This window comes from Salvelinus fontinalis, chromosome 4 (assembly GCF_029448725.1).
Source record: "Salvelinus fontinalis isolate EN_2023a chromosome 4, ASM2944872v1, whole genome shotgun sequence".
In the NCBI taxonomy this organism is placed as follows: domain Eukaryota; kingdom Metazoa; phylum Chordata; class Actinopteri; order Salmoniformes; family Salmonidae; genus Salvelinus; species Salvelinus fontinalis.
In genome coordinates this window covers 55,684,209-55,705,745 of record NC_074668.1, presented here as the reverse complement: position 1 = coordinate 55,705,745, position 21,537 = coordinate 55,684,209, and the positions used below count along the sequence as shown (strand labels likewise).

General features: G+C 41.9%; 1 protein-coding gene across 2 annotated transcripts in view; it reads right to left on the bottom strand.

Moving 5' to 3' along the window:
• The window catches only part of LOC129854017 (protein kinase C-binding protein NELL1-like), a 481,512-nt gene that overhangs the window by 288,668 nt on the left and 171,307 nt on the right, over positions 1–21,537 (bottom strand). For both annotated transcript variants that reach the window (XM_055920616.1, XM_055920615.1), the window contains exon 11: positions 2,100–2,199. In XM_055920616.1, coding sequence (XP_055776591.1) covers positions 2,100–2,199 — 100 coding nt within the window. The remainder of the gene's footprint in view (positions 1–2,099; positions 2,200–21,537) is intronic.

Sequence of the window (21,537 nt, the reverse complement as noted above, 5' to 3'; positions counted from 1 at the left end):
ATGTCACAATAATTGAACACACACAATTCTTAAAACTCTAATGCTTTAATATTTAATCATTTCTGCCCTCCAAATTCATACTCATTATATAAATAGGCCAATGTGCACCTTGATATTGGGGGTGCGCCATGTGGCCGTGGGTAACGGGGAAAGGGGGTGCGCCAGAATTCAGTTTGCTACGGTTGTTTTCTCTCCCTGTTTTTAGAGGGAGAGAAACCAAAAGCCCACCGCCCGGTCAAACCCTCCCTTAACTCGGACGACGCTGGGCCAATTGTGTGTCGCCTCATGGGTCTCCCAGTCGCGGCCGGAACGGGTATCGAACTAGCATCTGTAGCAATGCAGTGTCTTAGACCACTGCGCCACTCAGGAGGCCCCATCCACCAAGTTTTTAATGCTGATCAATTGCTTTGCACAAAGTATCAAAATACTAAAATATTACTTAAACAGGACTTTTAAAGAATTTATTTTAAAAGTTCATTTTATTTTTTGATCACAAAACAATGAGAAAATATGGAAAAATAAATCATTAATGAAATGTTAATTATATAAGCAGCCCGTGTCGGCCCAAGCCCGATCATCATCAAGAGATATGCTGGACCCTATGTCAGAGAGGTGTTTTTGGGACCACATCGTGTCTGTTGTTCTGCTAATAGCCCTTGAGAATCATGTTTTGAAAAGGCCTCCAGGGCTGACAGAGTAGTTCCTTACTTTTCCCCCCTTCCACTTGTCTCTTCCATTTATTCCCATAGTAATTCGTGATGGTTTGCATTGCAAATGAGGGCATAAACTGGATCAAGATGCCAACAGAGTAAGTAGACCTGTAGTAAAATAAAGGTTAAATAAAATATATAAACCTACAACACTTTTAACAGCACATTACTCAACACTAGTGAGACTCATGTCGCCTACAGTAGGCCTACAGTATATCTCAAAAATGTTTTTCAATGACGTGACTCTCCGTCAATAATTTCATTTTGAGGATTGGAGGATTCTAAATTAATATCCAAGGGGCATTTTTATGAGGGCAAACCTGATCTGTGAGAATATCTAAAGGGTTTTATATAATTATATATTATACATATTCCTATATAGTGCACTTATAATGTTTTCAATGGCTGTCACTTTTATTATAAGGCGAAATCCTCCCAGATTGCAGTTCCTAGGGCTTCCACTAGATGTCAACAGTCTTTAGGCTTCCACTAGAAAGAGTTTCTGGCTGGTTTTTGGAAAAATGAGCCAGAAATTGTAGTTTTTCTGTAGTGGTTCCCATTTTGGCTGTAGTGTTTCCAAGCGTGTGGAAGAGAGCACGTTCTTTGTTATTTGTCTCCAGTAAAGACAATAACGATTCTCCGTCTTAAATGTTATCGTTTATTTACGTATTAGGGTACCTAAGGTTTGATTATAAACGTTGTTTGACTTGTTTGGAAAAGTTTATTAGTAACGTTTGGGATTCATTTTGTATGCATTTTGATGGAGGGAAACTGGCTGGATTATTAACTGAAGCGCGCCAGCTAAACTGAGTTATGGATATAAAGAAGGACATTATTGAACAAAAGGACCATTTGTGATGTATCTGGGACCTTTTGGAGTGCCAACTGAAGAAGATCATCAAAGGCAAGGCATTTATTATATCGCTATTTCTGACTTTCGTGGCGCACCTGGCTGGTTGAAATATGTTTGTCATGCTTTTGTATGCGGGGCGCTGTCCTCAGATAATCGCATGGTGTGCTTTCGCCGTAAAGCCTTTTTGAAATCTGACACAGCGGCTGGATTAACAAGAAGTTAAGCTTTATTTTGATGTATTACACTTCTGATTTTATGAAAGTTAAATATTTATAATTCTGTAGTTTGAGTTTCGCGCTCTGCAATTTCACCAGATGTTGAGATGTTCACCAGATAAGAAGTTAATCACTGGGCTGGTCCAATGGAAGACAACGGGTTTTAAGGGTGGGACCAATGATAGACGAAGATGAGGAATGATTCATACTCAGTAAATGTTGGGCAGTGGAAGATGATGGCTCAGCCAATGAGATACTGCAAGGGGAGAGGGAATGAGGGCTGAACCAATAAGCAAGCAACTTTAAATTTGAAGGACCAACCTTTGCAGATGTTACAGCACCTGTTGTCAGGTAGGATCTGTTCCTTGAGGGTGCAGTTGAGCTCTGGACAGTTCTCTGTCACTCTCACCATCATCCCGTTCTGCAAACACAAACCAAATACACACATTCAAGCAAATAAATTCATTACCACTTTATTTGTCCCCTCAGGGGTAATTAACAATAGATTAGAATTAGCATGTTAGCGATATGTTGTTTCCAATAATTACATGATGTCAAACAATTATTGACTTTCGTAGCATATGGAAAAGCACAGATGCAAAAGAGAAACAGACACTTTTTGAATATGACCAGGAAGTCAAAAGTCAAAATGTTTCATATTAAATGTACAGTGTTATACTGTATGTAAGTTGGTTGTTTGAGTAAATTAGTGTGCTTGCATCCTTGTAGAAGAGGGATAATTACATTTTAGACTGATCCTCAACACTTGCAAAAACAAACTACAGAATATAGGCACATTACCCACAAAATGAATGTAAATGCATAGAGACAGGGATATACACAGATTCACAAAGAAAGGGAGAGAACGCCGGCTCTCGCCTCTATAAAACGGTCTTCCTCACCCAGAAATGGGCTTTCGAAATAAATAGCTACAAGTACAGTTACACGCGTCAATTTGTGTGCCTCTCAAATTTCAAAGTTACTTCAAAGTCACCCCCTTCCAGGTGCGACACCAACTGGAATTGTGTCCCAAATGGCACAATATTCCCTAAATAGTGCACTACATTTGACCAGAGCCCTATTACCCCTGGTGAAAAGTAGTGTACTATTTTTTATATTTTATTTATTCCCGTATCCAGATTAGATGCTGCCCACGCAGCAGCTACTCTTCTTAAGGTCCAATCACAATTACATACAATAAAACAATACATAACACAACACACTATTACACACTACTCTAAAAGAACATATCTACAATACAAAATCAATAATACAGCAAAATAACAATATTAAAATGTATGTGTATGTGTGTTAGCATGTGTTTGAGAATGCAGTGTGTGTGTGTGTGTTTGTCTCTTCACAGTCTATGCTGTTCTGATTTAACTGCTTGACTGAGTTACATGATGTGGGCAATTGTCCTGGCTCGCAGTCGGAGTTCCAATTCATCCCAAAGGTGTTCAAATGGGGTTGAGGTCAGAGCTCTGTGCAGGCCAGTCAAGTTCTTCCACACCGATCCCAACAAACCATTTATGTATGGACCTCACATTGTGCACAGGGGGCATTGTCATGTTGAAACAGGAAACTGTTGCACAAAGTTGAAAGCCGCCGAAAATGCAGTGTTTCTATGTCAAACGGTTTTGTTATATTTCAGTCTTTTGATATGTACAGTTGAAGTCGGAAGTTTACATACACCTTAGCCAAGTACATTTAAACTCAATTTTTCACAATTCCTGACATTTAATCCAAATAAAAATTCTCTATTTTAGGTCAGTTAGGATCACCACTTCATTTTAAGGAAGTGAAATGTCAGAATAATAGTAGAGAGAATGATTTTTCAGCTTTTATTTATTTCATCACATTCCCAGTGGTTAATTAAGAAGTTTACATACACTCAATTAGTATTTGGTAGCATTGCCTTTAAATTGTTTAACTTAGGTCAAACGTTTCGGGTAGCCTTCCACAAGCTTCCCACAATAAGTTACATTTTCGATCGGATTGAGGTCAGGGCTTTGTGATGGACACTCCAATTCCTTGACTTTGTTGTCCTTAAGCCATTTTGCCACAACTTTGGAAGTATGCTTGGGGTCATTGTCCATTTGGAGACCCATTTGCGACCAAGCTTTAACTTCCTGACTGATGTCTTGAGATCTTGCTTCAATATATCCACAAAATGTTCCATCCTCATGATGCCATCTATTTTGTGAAGTGCACCAGTCCCTCCTGCAGCAAAGCACACCCACAACATGATGCTGCCACCCCCATCTATCACAGTTGGGATAGTGTTCTTCAGCTTGCATTCTCCCCCTTTTTCCTCCAAACATAACGATGGTCATTATGGCCAAACAGTTCTATTTTTGTTTCATCAGACCAGAGGACATTTCACCTAAAAGTATGATCTTTGTCCCCATGTGCAAACCGTAGTCTGGCTTTTTTATGGCGGTTTTGAAGCAGTGGCTTCTTCCTTGCTGAGCGGCCTTTCAGGTTACGTCGATATAGGACTCGTTATACTGTGGATATAGTTACTTAAGTACCTGTTTCCTCCAGCATCTTCACAAGGTCCTTTGCTATTGTTCGGGGATTGATTTGCACTTTTCGCACCAAAGTATGTTCATCTCTAGGAGACAGAACGTGTCTCCTTCCTGAGCGGTATGACGGCTGCGTGGTCCCATGGTGTTTATACTTGCGTACTATTGTTTGTACAGATGAACGTGGTACCTTCAGGTGTTTGGAAATTGCTCCCAAGGATGAACCAGACTCGTGGAGGTCTACAAGTTTTTTTTCTGGGGTCTTGGCTGATTTCTTATGATTTTCTCATGATGTCAAGCAAAGAGGCACTGAGTTTGAAGGTAGACCTTGAAATACATCCACAGGTACACCTCCAATTGACTCAAATGAGCTTCTAAAGCCATGACATAATTTTCTGCAATTTTCCAAGCTGTTTAAAGGCACAGTCAACTTAGTGTCAGGACCCGGTGCGAGAAACAGTCACTAATAATCGTCAGAACCCAGAAGATGAGGCAGACACAGCAGTACTAGAGATGGTGGTTTAATAAAAGAAGAAAAATCTTCAGGCAAAGAAACTAAATCCACTATGTCCAAAAATAAAGCCAAGAGGCACAAAATGGAAATCCTCCAAAATACAAAAGAAACTCCACAAAGTGGTAAAAAACAGCAGGGAAAAACAAACCTCAAAAGACTACTCAAATAATACACAAGAACTAAACCAGAGAACCTCTGGAAAATCCAACAAGAGAAATATCTGAATAAAACAAGGCTTGGGCTGGGGCTGGGTGCTAACTTACAAACACTGAGCAAGGAACTGAGGAACACATAGGGTTTAAATACTAACAAGGGAATAACCTACAGGTACAAAAGGTTATATTTTTATACAAAAGGTACAAAAAAGGTGCAATGGGGACATCTAGTGACCAAAACCCGAACAGTCTTGGCCAAAACCTGACAGAATCCCCCTCCTAGGAACGGCTCCTGACGTTCCAACCAGCCTTCTCAGGGTGGAGGGTCCTGAACTGACGAATGAGGTCAGGGTCCAGTATGTCCTTGGCAGGAACCCAGGAGCGCTCCTCGGGACCGTAGCCTTCCCAGCCCACCAGATACGGCCAGGACCGCTGCACCCGGCGGGAATCCAGTATCCGGTGGACGGTATAAGCCGACTGGCCACCGATGACACAGGGCGGAGGGGGGGGTCTGCCTGCCGGGATAAGGGGAGAAAAAACAACAGGTTTTAATAAAGAAATGTGAAATGTTGGATTGATCTTAAGGGATCTGGGTAAGTGCAGGCGAAAAGTAACGGGATTGACTCTCCTGGCAATCTTAAAGGGACCGATGAACCTCTGGGACAGCTTGCGAGACTCCACCCGTAGTGGTAAGTTCTTAGTTGAGAGCCATACTCTCTGGCCGGGGTACAGGGTAGGACCGGGACGGCGACGTCTGTTGGCTTGTCGTTGGTACTGCTGAGAGGAACGCAGAAGATTAAGACGTGCCTTCTTCCACGTAAGCCGACAGCGTCTGATGAACCTCGAGGCTGAAGGCACTCTGACTTCTGCCTCCTGGTCCGGGAACAATAGAGGCGCATAGCCAAACTGACACTCATGCGGGGATATACCAGTGGAGGAGGAGCACAAGGTGTTGCGCGCGTATTCGGCCCAAACAATGAAGGATGACCATGTGGACGGGTTGTTGGAAACCATGCATCTGAGGGTGGTTTCCAGCTCCTGATTCATCCTCTCAGTTTGGCCATTGGACTCCGGATGGTACCCTGAAGATAAGCTGGCCGTGGCCCCTATGAGTTGGCAGAAGGCCTTCCAAAACCTTGAGGTGAACTGGGGACCTCTGTCGGAAACCATATTTTGCGGAATCCCAAAGACTCGGAACACATGGTTAATCACCAACTCAGCTGTTTCCTTGGCAGAAGGTAATTTGGTCAAGGGACCAAACCTGGCCGCCTTAGAAAACCTGTCGATGATGACTAGGATCGTAGTATTACCATGGGACGGAGGAAGGCCAGTAATAAAGTCCAACGAGATATGGGACCAGGGTCGGTGGGGAATAGATAGAGGGTGAAGGAGTCCTTGAGGGCGGAGGTGAGAAGATTTGCCCTGGCAGCACACGGAACAGGCCTTGACGAAAGTGGCAACGTCTTCTTTTATGGTGGGCCACCAGAACTTATGCTGGATGAACTCCAAGGTGCGACCTACGCCCGGGTGACAGGTGAGGCGAGAGGAGTGCCCCACAGAAGGACTTGGGACCTTGCTGCCTTGGGAACAAACAACCGATTAGCAGGACCTCCTCCAGGGCCCGGTTCGATGGCTTGAGCTTGTTTCACGGAATCCTCCACTTGCCACGAGAAAGGAGCCACGATCTTAGCGGCCGGAAGGACAGTCATGTCAGCATCTTCTCGAATGGCAGGAGAGTAGATTCGTGACAAGGCGTCCAGTTTGAGATTCTTCGACCCGGGTCTATAGGTGAGGATAAACTGAAATCGGCTGAAGAAAAGAGACCATCGAGCTTGTCTGGAGTTCAACCGCTTCGCCTGCTGGATATACTCCAGATTTTTGTGGTCCGTAAGCACTTGAAACGGTTGAGAAGCCCCCTCGAGCCAGTGTCTCCATTCCTTCAATGCCATCTTAACCGCTAGGAGTTCACGATCCCCCACATCGTAATTCCTCTCGGCCGGGGTAAGCCGGTGAGAGAAGAAGGCGCAAGGATGAAGCTTCTTGTCTCTACCTCTCTGAGACAGGACAGCTCCAACCCCAACCTCTGATGCGTCTACCTCCACCACAAAAGTTTCATCCGCCGTTGGTAGTGTCAGGATGGGAGCGGAGAGGATGCGCTGCTTGAGTCCTTGGAAGGCCGTCTCAGCTTCTCTTCCCCACAGAAACCTTGTGTTGCCACCCTTGGTTACAGCTGAGAGAGGGGCTGCCACCGAGCTGAAGTTCTTGATGAACTTGCGGTAAAAGTTGGTGAAGCCCAGGAAACGCTGAACTTCCTTAACGGACTTGGGGGTGGGCCAATCCGCTACCGCCCCTACCTTCTTGGGGTCCATCTGGACTCGACCGGGTTCCACTATAAATCCCAGGAATTGTACTCGAGAGAAATGGAATTCACACTTTTCCGGCTTAACGTACAAATGGCTGTCTAGGAGGCGTTTGAGCACTTGTCTGACATGCTTAGTGTGTTCTTGAAGGGAGCTCGAAAAGATGAGAATGTCATCCAAGTAAACAAACACGAAGATGTTAAGCATATCCCTAAGCACATCGTTTATGAGCGCTTGGAACACAGCCGGGGCGTTGGTCAGGCCGAAGGGCATCACCGAGTATTCGTAGTGACCAGTAGGCGTGTTGAAAGCGGTCTTCCACTCATCCCCGGGTTTGATCCGCACAAGATGGTATGCGTTCCGCAGGTCAAGCTTAGTGAAGACAACTGCTTCCTGGAGCATCTCAAAGGCTGTGGCCATAAGGGGTAGCGGGTAGCGGTTACGGACGGTTATGGCATTGAGTCCCCGGTAGTCAATGCAAGGTCGTAATCCACCGTCTTTCTTGGCCACAAAGAAAAACCCTGCTCCCGCCGGCGAGGTAGATGGACGCATGAGGCCTGCTGCCAGAGCGTCCTTGATGTAGGTATCCATAGCAGCTCGTTCGGGAGGAGAAAGGGAAAAGATCCGACCCCTGGGAGGGCAGGTCCCCGGAAACAGGTCGATGGTGCAATCGTAAGGTCTATGGGGTGGTAGTTTGGTGGCCCTCTGTTTGCTAAATACCAGTTTGAGGTCATGGTAACACTCGGGAACTCGGGACAGGTCGATGGATTCTAGAGACTCGGAAGGGGAACTCTGGGAACTCGGGAAGATACAAGTGGCTTGGCACGTAGGACCCCACTGCTTGATAGTGCCCACAGACCAGTCGATGTGAGGGTTATGGCTGTGAAGCCAGGGATAACCAAGGACGAGAGGGAACTCGGAACAGGAGATCAGATGAAAGTTCATCACCTCCTGGTGTTGGGTAACTGAAAGTCGCAAGGGGGTAGTGGCACGAGTGACAAGTCCAGATCCCAAAGGGCTTCTATCCAACGTAGTAACCCTTATGGGGTCACTTAGAGGTTCAGAAGGAACGCCATTCTCCTTCGCCCAGACCCCATCCATGAAGTTACCTGCGGCTCCAGAGTCTACCAAAGCTTGAAGAGAAAACTCGTGGTCGTCCCAGGAAAGGGTAACTGGAATGAGCAGGCGGGAGTTGGATGGATGGGAGGAGGTTATGTTTCCCGTTACAGTCCTCCCAGGCCTGCACGGGAGAGTGCGTTTCCCTGGAGCCCGGGACACGTGGAGTGGAAATGGCCCGGTTTGCCGCAATATAGACAGCATCGCTCCCTCATCCGGCGGTCTGTCTCAGCCTGGGAGATGCGTCCAACCTGCATGGGTTCTGGTGGAGCCAGCGAGGATAAAGGTGGAGACTCGGAGCTGGAACCGATAGGAGCTAGGGTGAGTGGTCTACGGTTGAGTTCTCTCTCTCTCAGACGCTGGTCTATGCGTGAAGCCAACTTGATAAGGGACTCGAGGTTGTCCGGTGGTTCCCGAGTGGCCAGTTCATCTTGGATGGTGTCATAAAGACCCTTCAAAATACACACTGTGAGCGCCTCGTCGTTCCAGCCACTTGCTGCTGCCACAGTGCGGAACTGGATGGCATAGTCCGTCACGCTGCGCCGACCTTGGCAGCGAGTCAGGAGCTGTTTGGCTGAGTCAGGGCCGTTGGTAGGACCTTGAAACACTTGCTTGAATTCTTCAGCAAAGGTAGAGTAGCTGGCACAGCAGGGACTTTGGTCATCCCACACAGCAGTAGCCCAGGCTAGGGCTTTTTCCGACAGCAGGGTGATGATATATGCTATCTTGGACCGGTCGGTGGGAAACGACGATGGTTGCAGCTCAAAGGAGAGAGAATATTGGGTGAAAAACCCCTTACAAACACTCGGATCCCCTGAGAACCGTTGGGGAGGCGGCAGACGAGGTTCAGCCAGGGGGTTAACTGCCAGGGGCACTTGAATTGGATGAACTGGAGCAGAAGCGGTTGCCGAGGAAAGTCGATCCGAAATCTGCTTTATGGAAGTCAGCATCTCTGACAGAAGTTGAAAATGTCTAGCCATTAAGGCCTCTTGCTGAACCAGAGCAGCTTCGTGGCGTTGGACAGTCCCCTCGTGGTGGGACAGCATGGAAAAAAAATCCTGGGTACTGGCTGCCTCTGGGTTCATTATAATGGCTCAGTGTTTCTGTCAGGACCCGGTGCAAGAAACAGTCACTAATAATCGTCAGAACCCAGAAGATGAGGCAGACACAGCAGTACTAGAGATGGTGGTTTAATAAAAGAAGAAAAATCTTCAGGCAAAGAAACTAAATCCACTATGTCCAAAAATAAAGCCAAGAGGCACAAAATGGAAATCCTCCAAAATACAAAAGAAACTCCACAAAGTGGTAAAAAACAGCAGGGAAAAACAAACCTCAAAAGACTACTCAAATAATACACAAGAACTAAACCAGAGAACCTCTGGAAAATCCAACAAGAGAAATATCTGAATAAAACAAGGCTTGGGCTGGGGCTGGGTGCTAACTTACAAACACTGAGCAAGGAACTGAGGAACACACAGGGTTTAAATACTAACAAGGGAATAACCTACAGGTGCAAACAATAATTAGAGCAAGAAAAACAAAAGGTACAAAAAAGGTGCAATGGGGACATCTAGTGACCAAAACCCGAACAGTCTTGGCCAAAACCTGACACTTAGTGCATGTAAACCTCTGACCTACTGCAATTGTGATACAGTGAAATAATCTGTCTGTAAACAATTGTTGGAAAAATGACTTGTGTCATGCACAAAGTAGATGTCCTAACCGACTTACCAAAACAATAGTTTGCTAACAAGAAATTTGTGGGGTGGTTGAAAAATGAGTTTTAATGACTCCAACCTAAGTGTATGTAAACTTCCGACTTCAACTGTATATAAAGTGTAATAATGGGATGCAAACACAAAATGTAATACATTTCAACTCTATATTTGACATAAAAAAGAGACACCTGTATTAAGTCTGTAACCATGTGTGTGAGGTGTATACATTTGATTCAAAGTAGATTTGCTTAAGACTACCAAGAAACACTCTGTGGAACCCTGATTTAGCCCACTGCTATAAAATATTATATAGCCACTACAAGCTTCAGCTAACTTAAGCGACTAATAGCTGTAAATCAATGGGAGTGATAGGGGCAACTTTTTAAATGTAATGTCCTAATTTCCCCTTTAAATGCTCTGTTTGCTGTAATTTGATAATAGGAAGTATGTACATCTACAGTACCAGTCAAAAGTTGGGACCTACTCATTCAAGGATTTCTTTATTTTTGCTATTTTCTACATTGTAGAATAATAGCAAAGACATAAAAACCATGAAATAACACATATGGAATCATGTAATAACCAAACAAAATGTTAAACAAATCAAAATCTATTTTATATTTTTGATTCTTCAAAGTAGCCACCCTTTACCTTGATGACAGCTTTGCACACTCTTGGCATTCTCTCACCCAGCTTCATGAGTTAGTCACCTGGAATACATTTCAATTAACATGGTGTTTTCTCGATAAAGTTCATTTGTGGAATTTCTTTCCTTCTTAATGTGTTTGAGCCAATCAGTTGTGTTGTGACAAGGTAGAGGTGGTATACAGAAGATAGCCCTATTTGGTAAAAGACCAAGTCCATATTATGGCAAGAACAGCTGAAGAAAAAGCAAAGAGAAACGACAGTCCATCATTACTTTAAGACATGAAGGTCAGTCAATCCGGAAAATTTCAAGAACTTTTCAAGTTTCTTCAAGTGCAGTCGCAAAAACCATCAAGCGCTATGATGAAACTGGCTCTCATAAGGATTGCCACAGGAAAGGAAGACCCAGAGTTACCTCTGCTGAAGAGGATAAGTTCATTAGTGTCAACTGCACCTCAAATTTTTTGAGTTCAAGTAACAGACACATCTCAACATCAATTGTTCAGAGGAGACTGAGTAAATCAGGGCTTCATGGTTGAATTGCTGCAAAGAAACTCCTACTAAAGGACACTGTCATGTCTTTGGCTATCATTAATGTGATGACAATTCTTTTATCAAATCGATTAACTATGTTTAATTACTACGATGATTAAATTACTCATGTAACAACTAACTCATCAGCAATCTTGGGGCACCATGATTAACCTTTTCACACGTGAGCTACAAATATTTCTAACGGTCGCCCCAGCGGGAGTTGTTTTATGCACGTGCTGTCAGAATGCACTCAGTGTTCCAAAACGTGATTATTACGCAACAGGACAGTTAAAGGATCCGCCCCTTTTTTGAAATGTTCGCCTAAAATGACATACCCAAATCTAACTGGCAGCTTCATTAAATATGACCTGCAAAACACCAGTCTCAAAGTACACAGTGAAGAGGCGACTCCGGGATGCTGGCCTTCTAGGCAGCGTTGCAAAGAAAAAATTATATGTCAGACTGGCCATCAAGAAGAAAAGAGTAAGATGGTCAAAATAATACATTCAATTGACAGAGGAGCTCTGTCTACAAGGCCAGCATCCCGGTGTCGCCTCTTCACTGTTGACGTTGGGCCTGCCTATCGAATTGCATTATATTTATGGATATGCATGCACTGCATACGCCTTCCACTAGATGTCAACAGGCAGTGGAAGGTGGAATGGGGTGTCTAGCTTGATCTGAGGTCGAACAAGAGCTCTAGGAATGACGTGACCAGAATTTCCTTTGTCTACCAGTGCGCGGGAAGTACCTCCATATTGTCTATGATAAGCGTTCGGTATACACGGCTAATATCTCCGGCTTTGTTTTTATTTGATACATATTAGAAAAACATCATAAAGTAGGTTTTTTCAACCGAGTTTCATCAGTTTATTCACATGGCTAGCCTTGTGGAGCGAATTCGACAGGAGAGAAGGACATTCTAAAACCAAACAACGATTTATTCTGGACCAAGGACTCCTTGTACAAGATTCTGATAGAAGCTCTGCAAAAGTAAGAACAATTTATGATGTTATTTCGTATTTCTGTGGAAAATGTTTAGTCCTATTATCCGCCCTTTTTGCGGGTGCTGTCTCGCTATAACGTAAGCTGTTTGTTATGGTAAAGTTATTTTTAAAAATCGAACACGGCGGTTGCATTAAGAACTATTGTATCTTTCATTTGCTGTCCAACATGTATTTTTTTGGAAAGTTTATGATGAGTTCTTTGGTCAGAATAGGTGAGTGTCCAAACTAGCTCCGGGCAATTTGGTGAATCGATGCTACATATTCACAATGTATAACCACGGTTTGCAGCTCTAAATATGCACATTTTCGAACAAAACATAAGTGTATTGTATAACCTGATGTTATAAGACTGTCATCTGATGAAGTTGGTCAAGGTTAGTGATTTTATATATTTTGCTGGTTTTTGCGATCGCTATCTTTTGCTGCTAATAAATGCATTTGTGTGTTGGCTATTGTGGTAAGCTAATATAATTCTATATTGTGTTTTCGCTGTAAAACACTTTAAAAAAATGGAAATATTGGCTGGATTCACAAGATGTTTATCTTTCATTTGCTGTACACCATGTATTTTTCAGAAATGTTTTATGATGAGTATTTAGGTATTTCACGTTGCTCTCTGTAATTATTCTGGCTGCTTTGCTAATATTTTTGATGGTAGCTGCAATGTAAAACTATGATTTATACCTAAAATATGCAAATTTTCGAACAAAACTTACATTTATTGTATAACATGTTATAAGACTCATCTGATGAAGTTGTTTCTTGGTTAGTGACTAATTCTATCTCTATTTGGTCGGTTTTGTGATAGCTACCTATGCGGTAGAAAAATTGTGAAAATATGCGGTTGAGTCTTTTGCTATTGTGGTTAGCTAATAGAAATACATATTGTGTTTTCGCTGTAAAACATTTTAAAAATCGGAAATGATGGCTGGATTCACAAGATGTTTATCTTTCATTTGCTGTATTGGACTTGTGATTTCATGAAAATTATATTATATGATATCCCTGTCGCGTTAGGCTAGGCTATGCTAGTCAGCTTTTTTGATGAGGATGCTCCCGGATCCGTGATGGGTAGCAATGAAAGGTAAACTCGGATTAGCTAACACAACGTGCCATTGGAACACAGGAGTGATGGAGTGATGGATGCCTATGTAGATATTCATTTTTTTTTTTTTAATCAGCCGTTTCCAGCTACAATAGTCATTTACAACATTAACAATGTCTCCAATGTATTTCTGATCAATTTGATGTTATTTTAATGGACAAAAAATGTACTTTTTTTCAAAAACAAGGACATTTCTAAGTGACCCCAAACTTTTGAACGGTAGTGTATGTACATTTATAAACTCAGCAAAAAAAGAAATGTCCCTTTTTCAGGATCGTGTCTTTCAAAGACAATTCGAAAAAATCCAAATAACTTCACAGATCTTCATTGTAAAGGGTTTAAACACTGTTTCCCATGCTTTTTCAATAAACATGCACTTGTGGAACGGTCGTCAACCTCTACCGAGCACCTACCCCGGGTCCGGGAGCACCCCCCACCCCCCCCACACTGATTAGCATCGCTAGCATAGCGTCACAATTAAATAGTAGCATCTAAATATCATTAAATCACATGTCCAAGACACCTAATGAAAGATACAGATCCTGTGAATAAAGCCACCATTTCAGATTTTTTAAATGTTTTACAGGGAAGGCACAATATGTAAATCTATTAGCTAAACACGTTAGCAAAAATCACAATTTTTCTTGTCCACCATTTTCTCTCAACACCAGTAGCTATCACCAATTCGGCTAAACTAAGATATTGATAGCCACTAACCAATAAAAAACCTCCTCAGATGACAGTCTGATAACATATTTATGGTATAGGATAGGTTTTGTTAGAAAAATGTGCATATTTCAGGTAGATGTCATAGGTTACAATTGCACCCACCGTCACAAATGGACTAGAATAACTACATAGAGCAACGTGTTTACCTACTTACTAATCATCAAACATTTCGTAAAAATACACAGCATACACTAATCGAAAGACACAGATCCTGTGAATACAGACAATATTTCAGATTTTCTAAGTGTCTTACAGCGAAAACACAATAAATCGTTATATTAGCATACCACATATGCAAACGTTACCAGAGCATTGATTCTAGCCAAAGAGAGCGATAACGTAAACGTCGCCAAAATATATTAATTTTTTCACTAACCTTCTCAGAATTCTTCAGATGACACTCCTGTAACATCATATTACACAATCCATATAGAGTTTGATCGAAAATGTGCATATTTAGCGGCACAAATCGTGCTTACACAATGGAAATACTGTCCAACTACTCAAGCAATCTGCCCGGCAGCATCATGATAATACAACTATTTTTATCGAAAACTATTCATAAACTTGACTAAAAAAATACAGGTTGGCCATGAAATGAAAGATGCATTAGTTATTAATGCAACCGCTAAGTTAGATTTTTAAAATTAACGTTACTAGACATACAGTGTGCGTTACAGACAGACTAGTGCCGCAATAACGGCGTCACTATTTACCGTTATTGAGTTTACATTTTTCCACTCTTACTTTTCGACGAGCTTCCATCGGAATCTTGGCCAAGTGGTACTTTTGTCCAAAAGAATCGTTGCTTGGTTGTAAAACGTTGCATTCAACTTCTGATATAGCAGCTAACTATAGCTAACAATTGCTAACATTAGCTAACGTGTCCAAATCCTCATTACGCAATACTGAGGAAATTCCGAAAAATAGCAATATACTCGCATAATCTGATATAACTCGGTTTCAAATAGCTTCGTTATGATGTTTCTAACACCTATATCAAATTAAATTACAGACTGATATATCTAAAGTTCATTACTTAGCGTTCGAAAATGGCATCCCTAGGTCTCTCTCTGCGTAAAGTTCAACGTCGAAAAGAAGGCGTACCTCACTCCTTGGTCTTTTATAACCTCTGACAGCTACGTAGGAAGCCCATTCCACTTCTCATTGGTTACTGACATCCAGGGGAAGGCGGGTGCAGTTCGTGTCGTTCCATAGGATATACACACCCCTTTAAACTGAACTGAGATCAGAGCTTCGCTCTCAGACCTTCGCAAAACCTGTCATGGATTTCGCTGTAGAAAGAGTTCTGTTCCACTCAGAGACACAATTCAAACGGCTATAGAAGCTAGATAGTGTTTTCTATCCAATAATAACAATAATATGCATATTGTACGATCAAGAATTGAGTAGGAAGCCGTTTCATCTGTAGAGACAATTATGCTAATTTGAAACAGCACCCCCTATAGTCGCAAGAAGTTAAGACACTGACAGCTTACAGATGGTAAGCAATTAAGGTCAAAGTTATGAAAACATAGGACACTAAAGAGGCCTTTCTACTGACGATGAAAAACACCAAAAGAAAGATGCCCAGGGTCCCTGCTCATCTGCGTGAACGTGCATTAGGCATGCTGCAAGGAGGCATGAGGAGGAGATGCACTGCAGTACTTAATGCAGCTGGTGGCCACACCAGATACTGACTGTTACTTTTGATTTTGACCCCCCTCCCTTTGTTCAGGGACACATTATTCCATTTCTGTTAGTCACATGTCTGTGGAACTTGTTCAGTTTATGTCTCAGTTGTTTATCTTGTTATGTTCATACAAATATTTACACATGTTAAGTTTGCTGAACATAAACGCAGTTGACATTCAGAGGACGTGTCTTTTTTTGCTGAGTTTATGTATGTATGGAGTATAATGTTGTTTACAGTTTTATTCACATTTTCAATTTCTGGTGACAAATAATGCATTACGATTATTGCATATATTGTAATGGACACCTATGATGTGTGTAAAATACTTTTTTGAAGGCTGTACTGATTATAATTAGCTAAGCTATTTGCCAGCTGTAGTGGCTTGAGAAAGTATTCACCCCCCTTGGCATTTTTCCTATTTTGTTGCCTTACAACCTGGAATTAAAATTGATTTTGGGGAGGTTTGTATCATTTGATTTGCACAACATGCCTTGAAGACTTTAAAGATGGAAAATATTTTTTATTGTGAAACAAAAAAACTGAACTTGAGCGTGCATTCACCCCCCAATGTCAATAGTTTGTAGAACCACATTTTGCAGCAATTACAGCTGCAAGTCTCTTGGAGTATGTCTCTATAAGCTTGGCACCTCTAGCCACTGGTATTTTTGCACAGTCTTCAATGCAAAACTGCTCCTTCAAGTTGGATGGGTATCGCTGTTGTACTGCAATCTTTAAGTCATACCACAGATTCTCAATTGGATTGAGATCTGGGCTTTGACTAGTCCATTCTAAGACATTTAAATGTTTTCTTCTTAAAACACGAGTGTTGCTTTAGAAGTATGCTTAGGGTCATTGTCCTGCTGGAAGGTGAACCTCTGTCCCAGTCTCAAATCTCTGTTAGACTACAACAGGTTTCCATCAAGAATTTCCCTGTACTTAGCGCCATCCATCATTCCTTCAATTCTGACCAGTTTTCCAGTCCCTGCCAATGAAAAACACCAGGGTGGTGTTCTCAGGTGATAAGAGGTGTTGTGTTTGTGCCAGACATTGTGTTTTCCTTGATGGCCAAAAAGCTAAATTTTTGTTTCATCTGACCAGACAACCTTCTTCCATATGTTTGGGGAGTCTCCCACATGCTTTTTTTTCTGACCACTCTTCCGTAAAGCCCAGCTCTGTGGAGTGTACGGCTTAACTTCTCTAGGATAGGGGGCAGCATTTTCACTTTTGGATAAATAGCGTACCCAATTTCAACTTCCTTCTACTCATCCCCAGAATATAAGATATGCATATTATTAGTAGATGGATAGAAAACACTCTGAAGTTTCTAAAACTGTTTAAATCATGTATGTGAGTATAACAGAACTTATGTAGCAGGCAAAACCCCGAGGACTAACCATTCAGATATTTTTTTTTAGGTCACTGTCTGTTCAATGAGTTTTCATTGGGATATTGAATTTCTAATCAACCTATTTGCAGTTCCTACCGCTTCCACTGGATGTCACCAGTCGTTCGAAATTGGTTGAGGTTATTCCTTTGTGCAATGAAGAAGTACGGCCATCTGGAATCAGTGTAACGTTATGTGTACTGTTTGAGAGTTGCGCAAGACTAGAAAAGTAGAGTTAGTTTGTTGTCCTCCTGTATTGAAAACAGATAGACTCGTCTTCAATTTCTTCGATTATTAATGTTTAAAAATACCTAAAGTTGTATTACAAAAGTAGTTTGAAATGTTTTGGCAAAGTTTAGAGGTCATTTTTGAGATATTTTGTAGTGACGTTGCGCAAATTGTTTTTTTCTGGATCAAACGCGCCAAATAAATGGACTAGAGAACATCTTTGAGGAAAAGATCATGATCATTAGAAAGAAAATTACGGACTCCTCTTTAAATCTGCGTATTCCTCCAAAGCTCAGTTGTCCTGAGTCTGCACAATTCTGCCAGGACCTAGGATCAAGAGAGACACTCAAGTGTTATAGTACTATATCTCTTGACACAATGATGAAAATAATCCTGTCCTCTAAACCTGCAAGCTGTATACTGGACCCTATTCTAACTAAACTACTGAAAGAGCTGCTTCCTGTGCTTGGCCCTCCTATGTTGAACATAATAAACGGCTCTCTATCCACCGGATGTGTACCAAACTCACTAAAAGTGGCAGTAATAAAGCCTCTCTTGAAAAAGCCAAACCTTGACCAAGAAAATATAAAAAACTATCGGCCTATATCGAATCATCCATTCCTCTCCAAATTTTGGGAAAAAGCTGTTGCGCATCAACTCACTGCCTTCGTGAAGACAAAAAATGTATACGAAATGCTTCAGTCTGGTTTTAGACCCCATCATAGCACTGAGACTGCACTTGTGAAGGTGGTAAAGGACCTTTTAATGGCGTCAGACCAAGGCTCTGCATCTGTCCTCGTGCTCCTAGACCTTCGTGCTGCTTTTGATACGATCGATCACCACATTCTTTTGGAGAGCTTGGAAACCCAAATTGGTCTACACGGACAAGTTCTGGCCTGGTTTAGATCTTATCTGTCGGAAAGATTTCAGTTTGTCTCTGTGAATGGTTTGTCCTCTGCCAAATCAACTGTAAATTTCGGTGTTCCTCAAGGTTCCATTTTAGGAACACTATTGTTTTCACTATATATTTTACCTCTTGGGGATGTCATTTGAAAACATAATATTAACTTTCACTGCTATGCAGATGACACACAGCTGTACATTTCAATGAAACATGGTGAAGCCCCAAAATTGCCCTCTCTAGAAGCCTGTGTTTCAGACATAAAGAAGTGGATGGCTGCAAACTTTCTACTTTTAAACTCAGACAAAACAGAGATGCTTGTTCTAGGTCCCAAGAAACAAAGAGATCTTCTGTTGAATCTGACAATTAATCTTGATGGTTGTACAGTCGTCTCAAATAAAACTGTGAAGGACCTCGGCGTTACTCTGGACCCTGATCTCTCTTTGACGAACATATCAAGACTGTTTCAAGGACAGCTTTTTTCCATCTACGTAACATTGCAAAAATCAGAAACTTTTTGTCCAAAAATGATGCAGAAAATTAATCTATGCTTTTGTCACTTCTAGGTTAGACTACTGCAATGCTCTACTTTCTGGCTACCCGGTTAACTGCAAGCCCGAGGCCGGCCACAATATGACAACAGCCACTTCAAGTGCAGGACGAGAAATTCAAAATATATTTTTTAGAAATATTTAACTTTCACACATTAACAAGTACAATACAGCAAATGAAAGGTACACATCTTGTGAATCCAGCCAACATGTCCGATTTTTAAAATGTTTTACAGCGAAAACAGCACGTATATTTATGTTAGCTCACCACCAAATACAAAAAAGCACAGACATTTTTCACAGCACAGGTAGCATGCACAAAGCCAACCTAACTAACCAAGAACCAACCAAACTAACCAAGAAACAACTTCATCAGATGACAGTCTTATAACATGTTATTCAATAAATCTATGTTTTGTTAGAAAAATGTGCATATTTCAGCTACAATCAGAAATTGCACCGAAAGCAGACAGAATAATTACAGACACCAACGTCAAATACCTAAATACTCATCATAAAACATTTCAGAAAAATACATAGTGTACAGCAAATGAAAGACAGGCATCTTGTGATTCCAGACAATATTTCCGATTTCTTAAGTGTTTTACAGCGAAAACACAATATAGCGTTATATTAGCTTACCACAATAGCCAGAAACACAAGCCATTTCCCAGTAGTAAAAGTTAGCGATCGTAACAAACCAGCAAAAGATATATAATTTTTGACTAACCTTGATAAGCTTCATCAGATGACAGTCCTATAACATCAGGTTATACATACACTTATGTTTTGTTCGAAAATGTGCATATTTAGAGCTGAAATCAGTGGTTATACATTGTGCTAAGGTAGCATATTTTTCCCACAACGTCCGGATATTTTTCTGACACTTTTTCTGACACACATATTCTGACTAAATAGCTATTCATAAACATAACTTAAAAATACATGTTGTATAGGAAATGATAGATACACTAGTTCTTAATGCAATCGCTGTGTTAGAATTCTAAAAATAACTTCATTACGACATCCAGCTTAGGTATAGCGAGAGAGTACCCAAACTCTGGGCGCAAACGACTAGTTCACATGTACGAAAGATATATGAAATAGCATCATAAAATGGGTCCTACTTTTGCTGATCTTTCATCAGAATGTTGTACAAGGGGTCCTTCGTCGGGAACAATCGTTGTTTGGTTTTAGAACGGCCTTTTTCCCTCTCGATTTAGCAAGCACACTTGCCAAGTGGGGCGAATCTCTCCATGTCAACAAACGGAAGAGAACGGAACACGGCAAAACTCCCGAAAAAATTTCAATAATCTGATTAAACTATATTGAAAACATACTTTACAATGATATTGTCACATGTATCAAATAAAATCAAAGCCGGAGATATTAGTCATCCATAACGGCAGCTTATCAGAAGGCAAATCCAGGTCCCTGCTCGCACTCTCCAGAAAGCAGGAAACTGGTGACACGTCATGCCAAGAGCTATGATTCGAGTCCAGATCAAGTTACACACTCCATTTCTTCTCTCACTCCTTGTCGACATCTAGTGGAAGACGTATGAAGTGCATCTAAACTTTTAAATATCAAGAGGACTTTAATAGGCAGCCCCTAGAAGAGAGCATCGATTTCAGATTTTCCACTTCCTGTCAGGAAGTTTGCTGCAAAAGGAGTTCTGTTTTACTCACAGATATAATTCAAACGGTTTTAGAAACTAGAGAGTGTTTTCTATCCAATAGTAATAATAATATGCATATTGTACGAGCAAGAATTGAGTACGAGGCCGTTTGAAATGGGCACCTTTTATCTGGCTACTCAATACTGCCCCTGCAGCCCAAACAGGTTAAATCACTAAATAAACTTCAGTTAGTGCTAAATACGGCTGCTAGAATCCTGACGAGAACCCCTAAAAATTATCACATTACTCCAGTGCTAGCCTCCCTACACTGGCTTCCTGTTAAGGCAATGGCTGATTTCAAGGTTTTACTGCTAACCTACAAAGCATTACATGGGCTTGCCCCTACCTATCTTTCCGATTTGGTCCTGCCGTACATACCTACACGTATGCTGCGGTCACAAGACGCAGGCCTCCTAATTGTCCCTAGAATTTCTAAACAAACAGCTGGAGGCAGGGCTTTCTCCAATAGAACTCTATTTTTATGGAATGGTCTGCCTACCCATGTGAGAGACGCAGACTCGATCTCAACCTTCAAGTCTTTATTGAAGAATCATCTCTTCAGTAGGTCATATGATTGAGTGTAGTCTGGCCCAGAAGGTGAACGGAAAGGCTCTGGAGCAATGAACCGCCCTTGCTGTCTCTGCCTGGTCGGTTCCCCTCTCTCCACTGGGATTGTCTGCCTCTAACCCTATTACAGGGGCTGAGTCACTGGCTTACTGGTGCTCTTCCATGCCGTCCCTAGGAGGGGTGTGTCACTTGAGTGAGTTGAGTCACTGACGTGATATTCCTGGCTGGGTTGGCGCCCCCCTTGGGTTGTGCCATGGCAGAGATCTTTGTGGGCTATACTCGGCCTTGTCTCAGGATGGTAAGTTGGTGGTTGAAGATATCCCTCTAGTGGTGTGGGGGCTGTGCT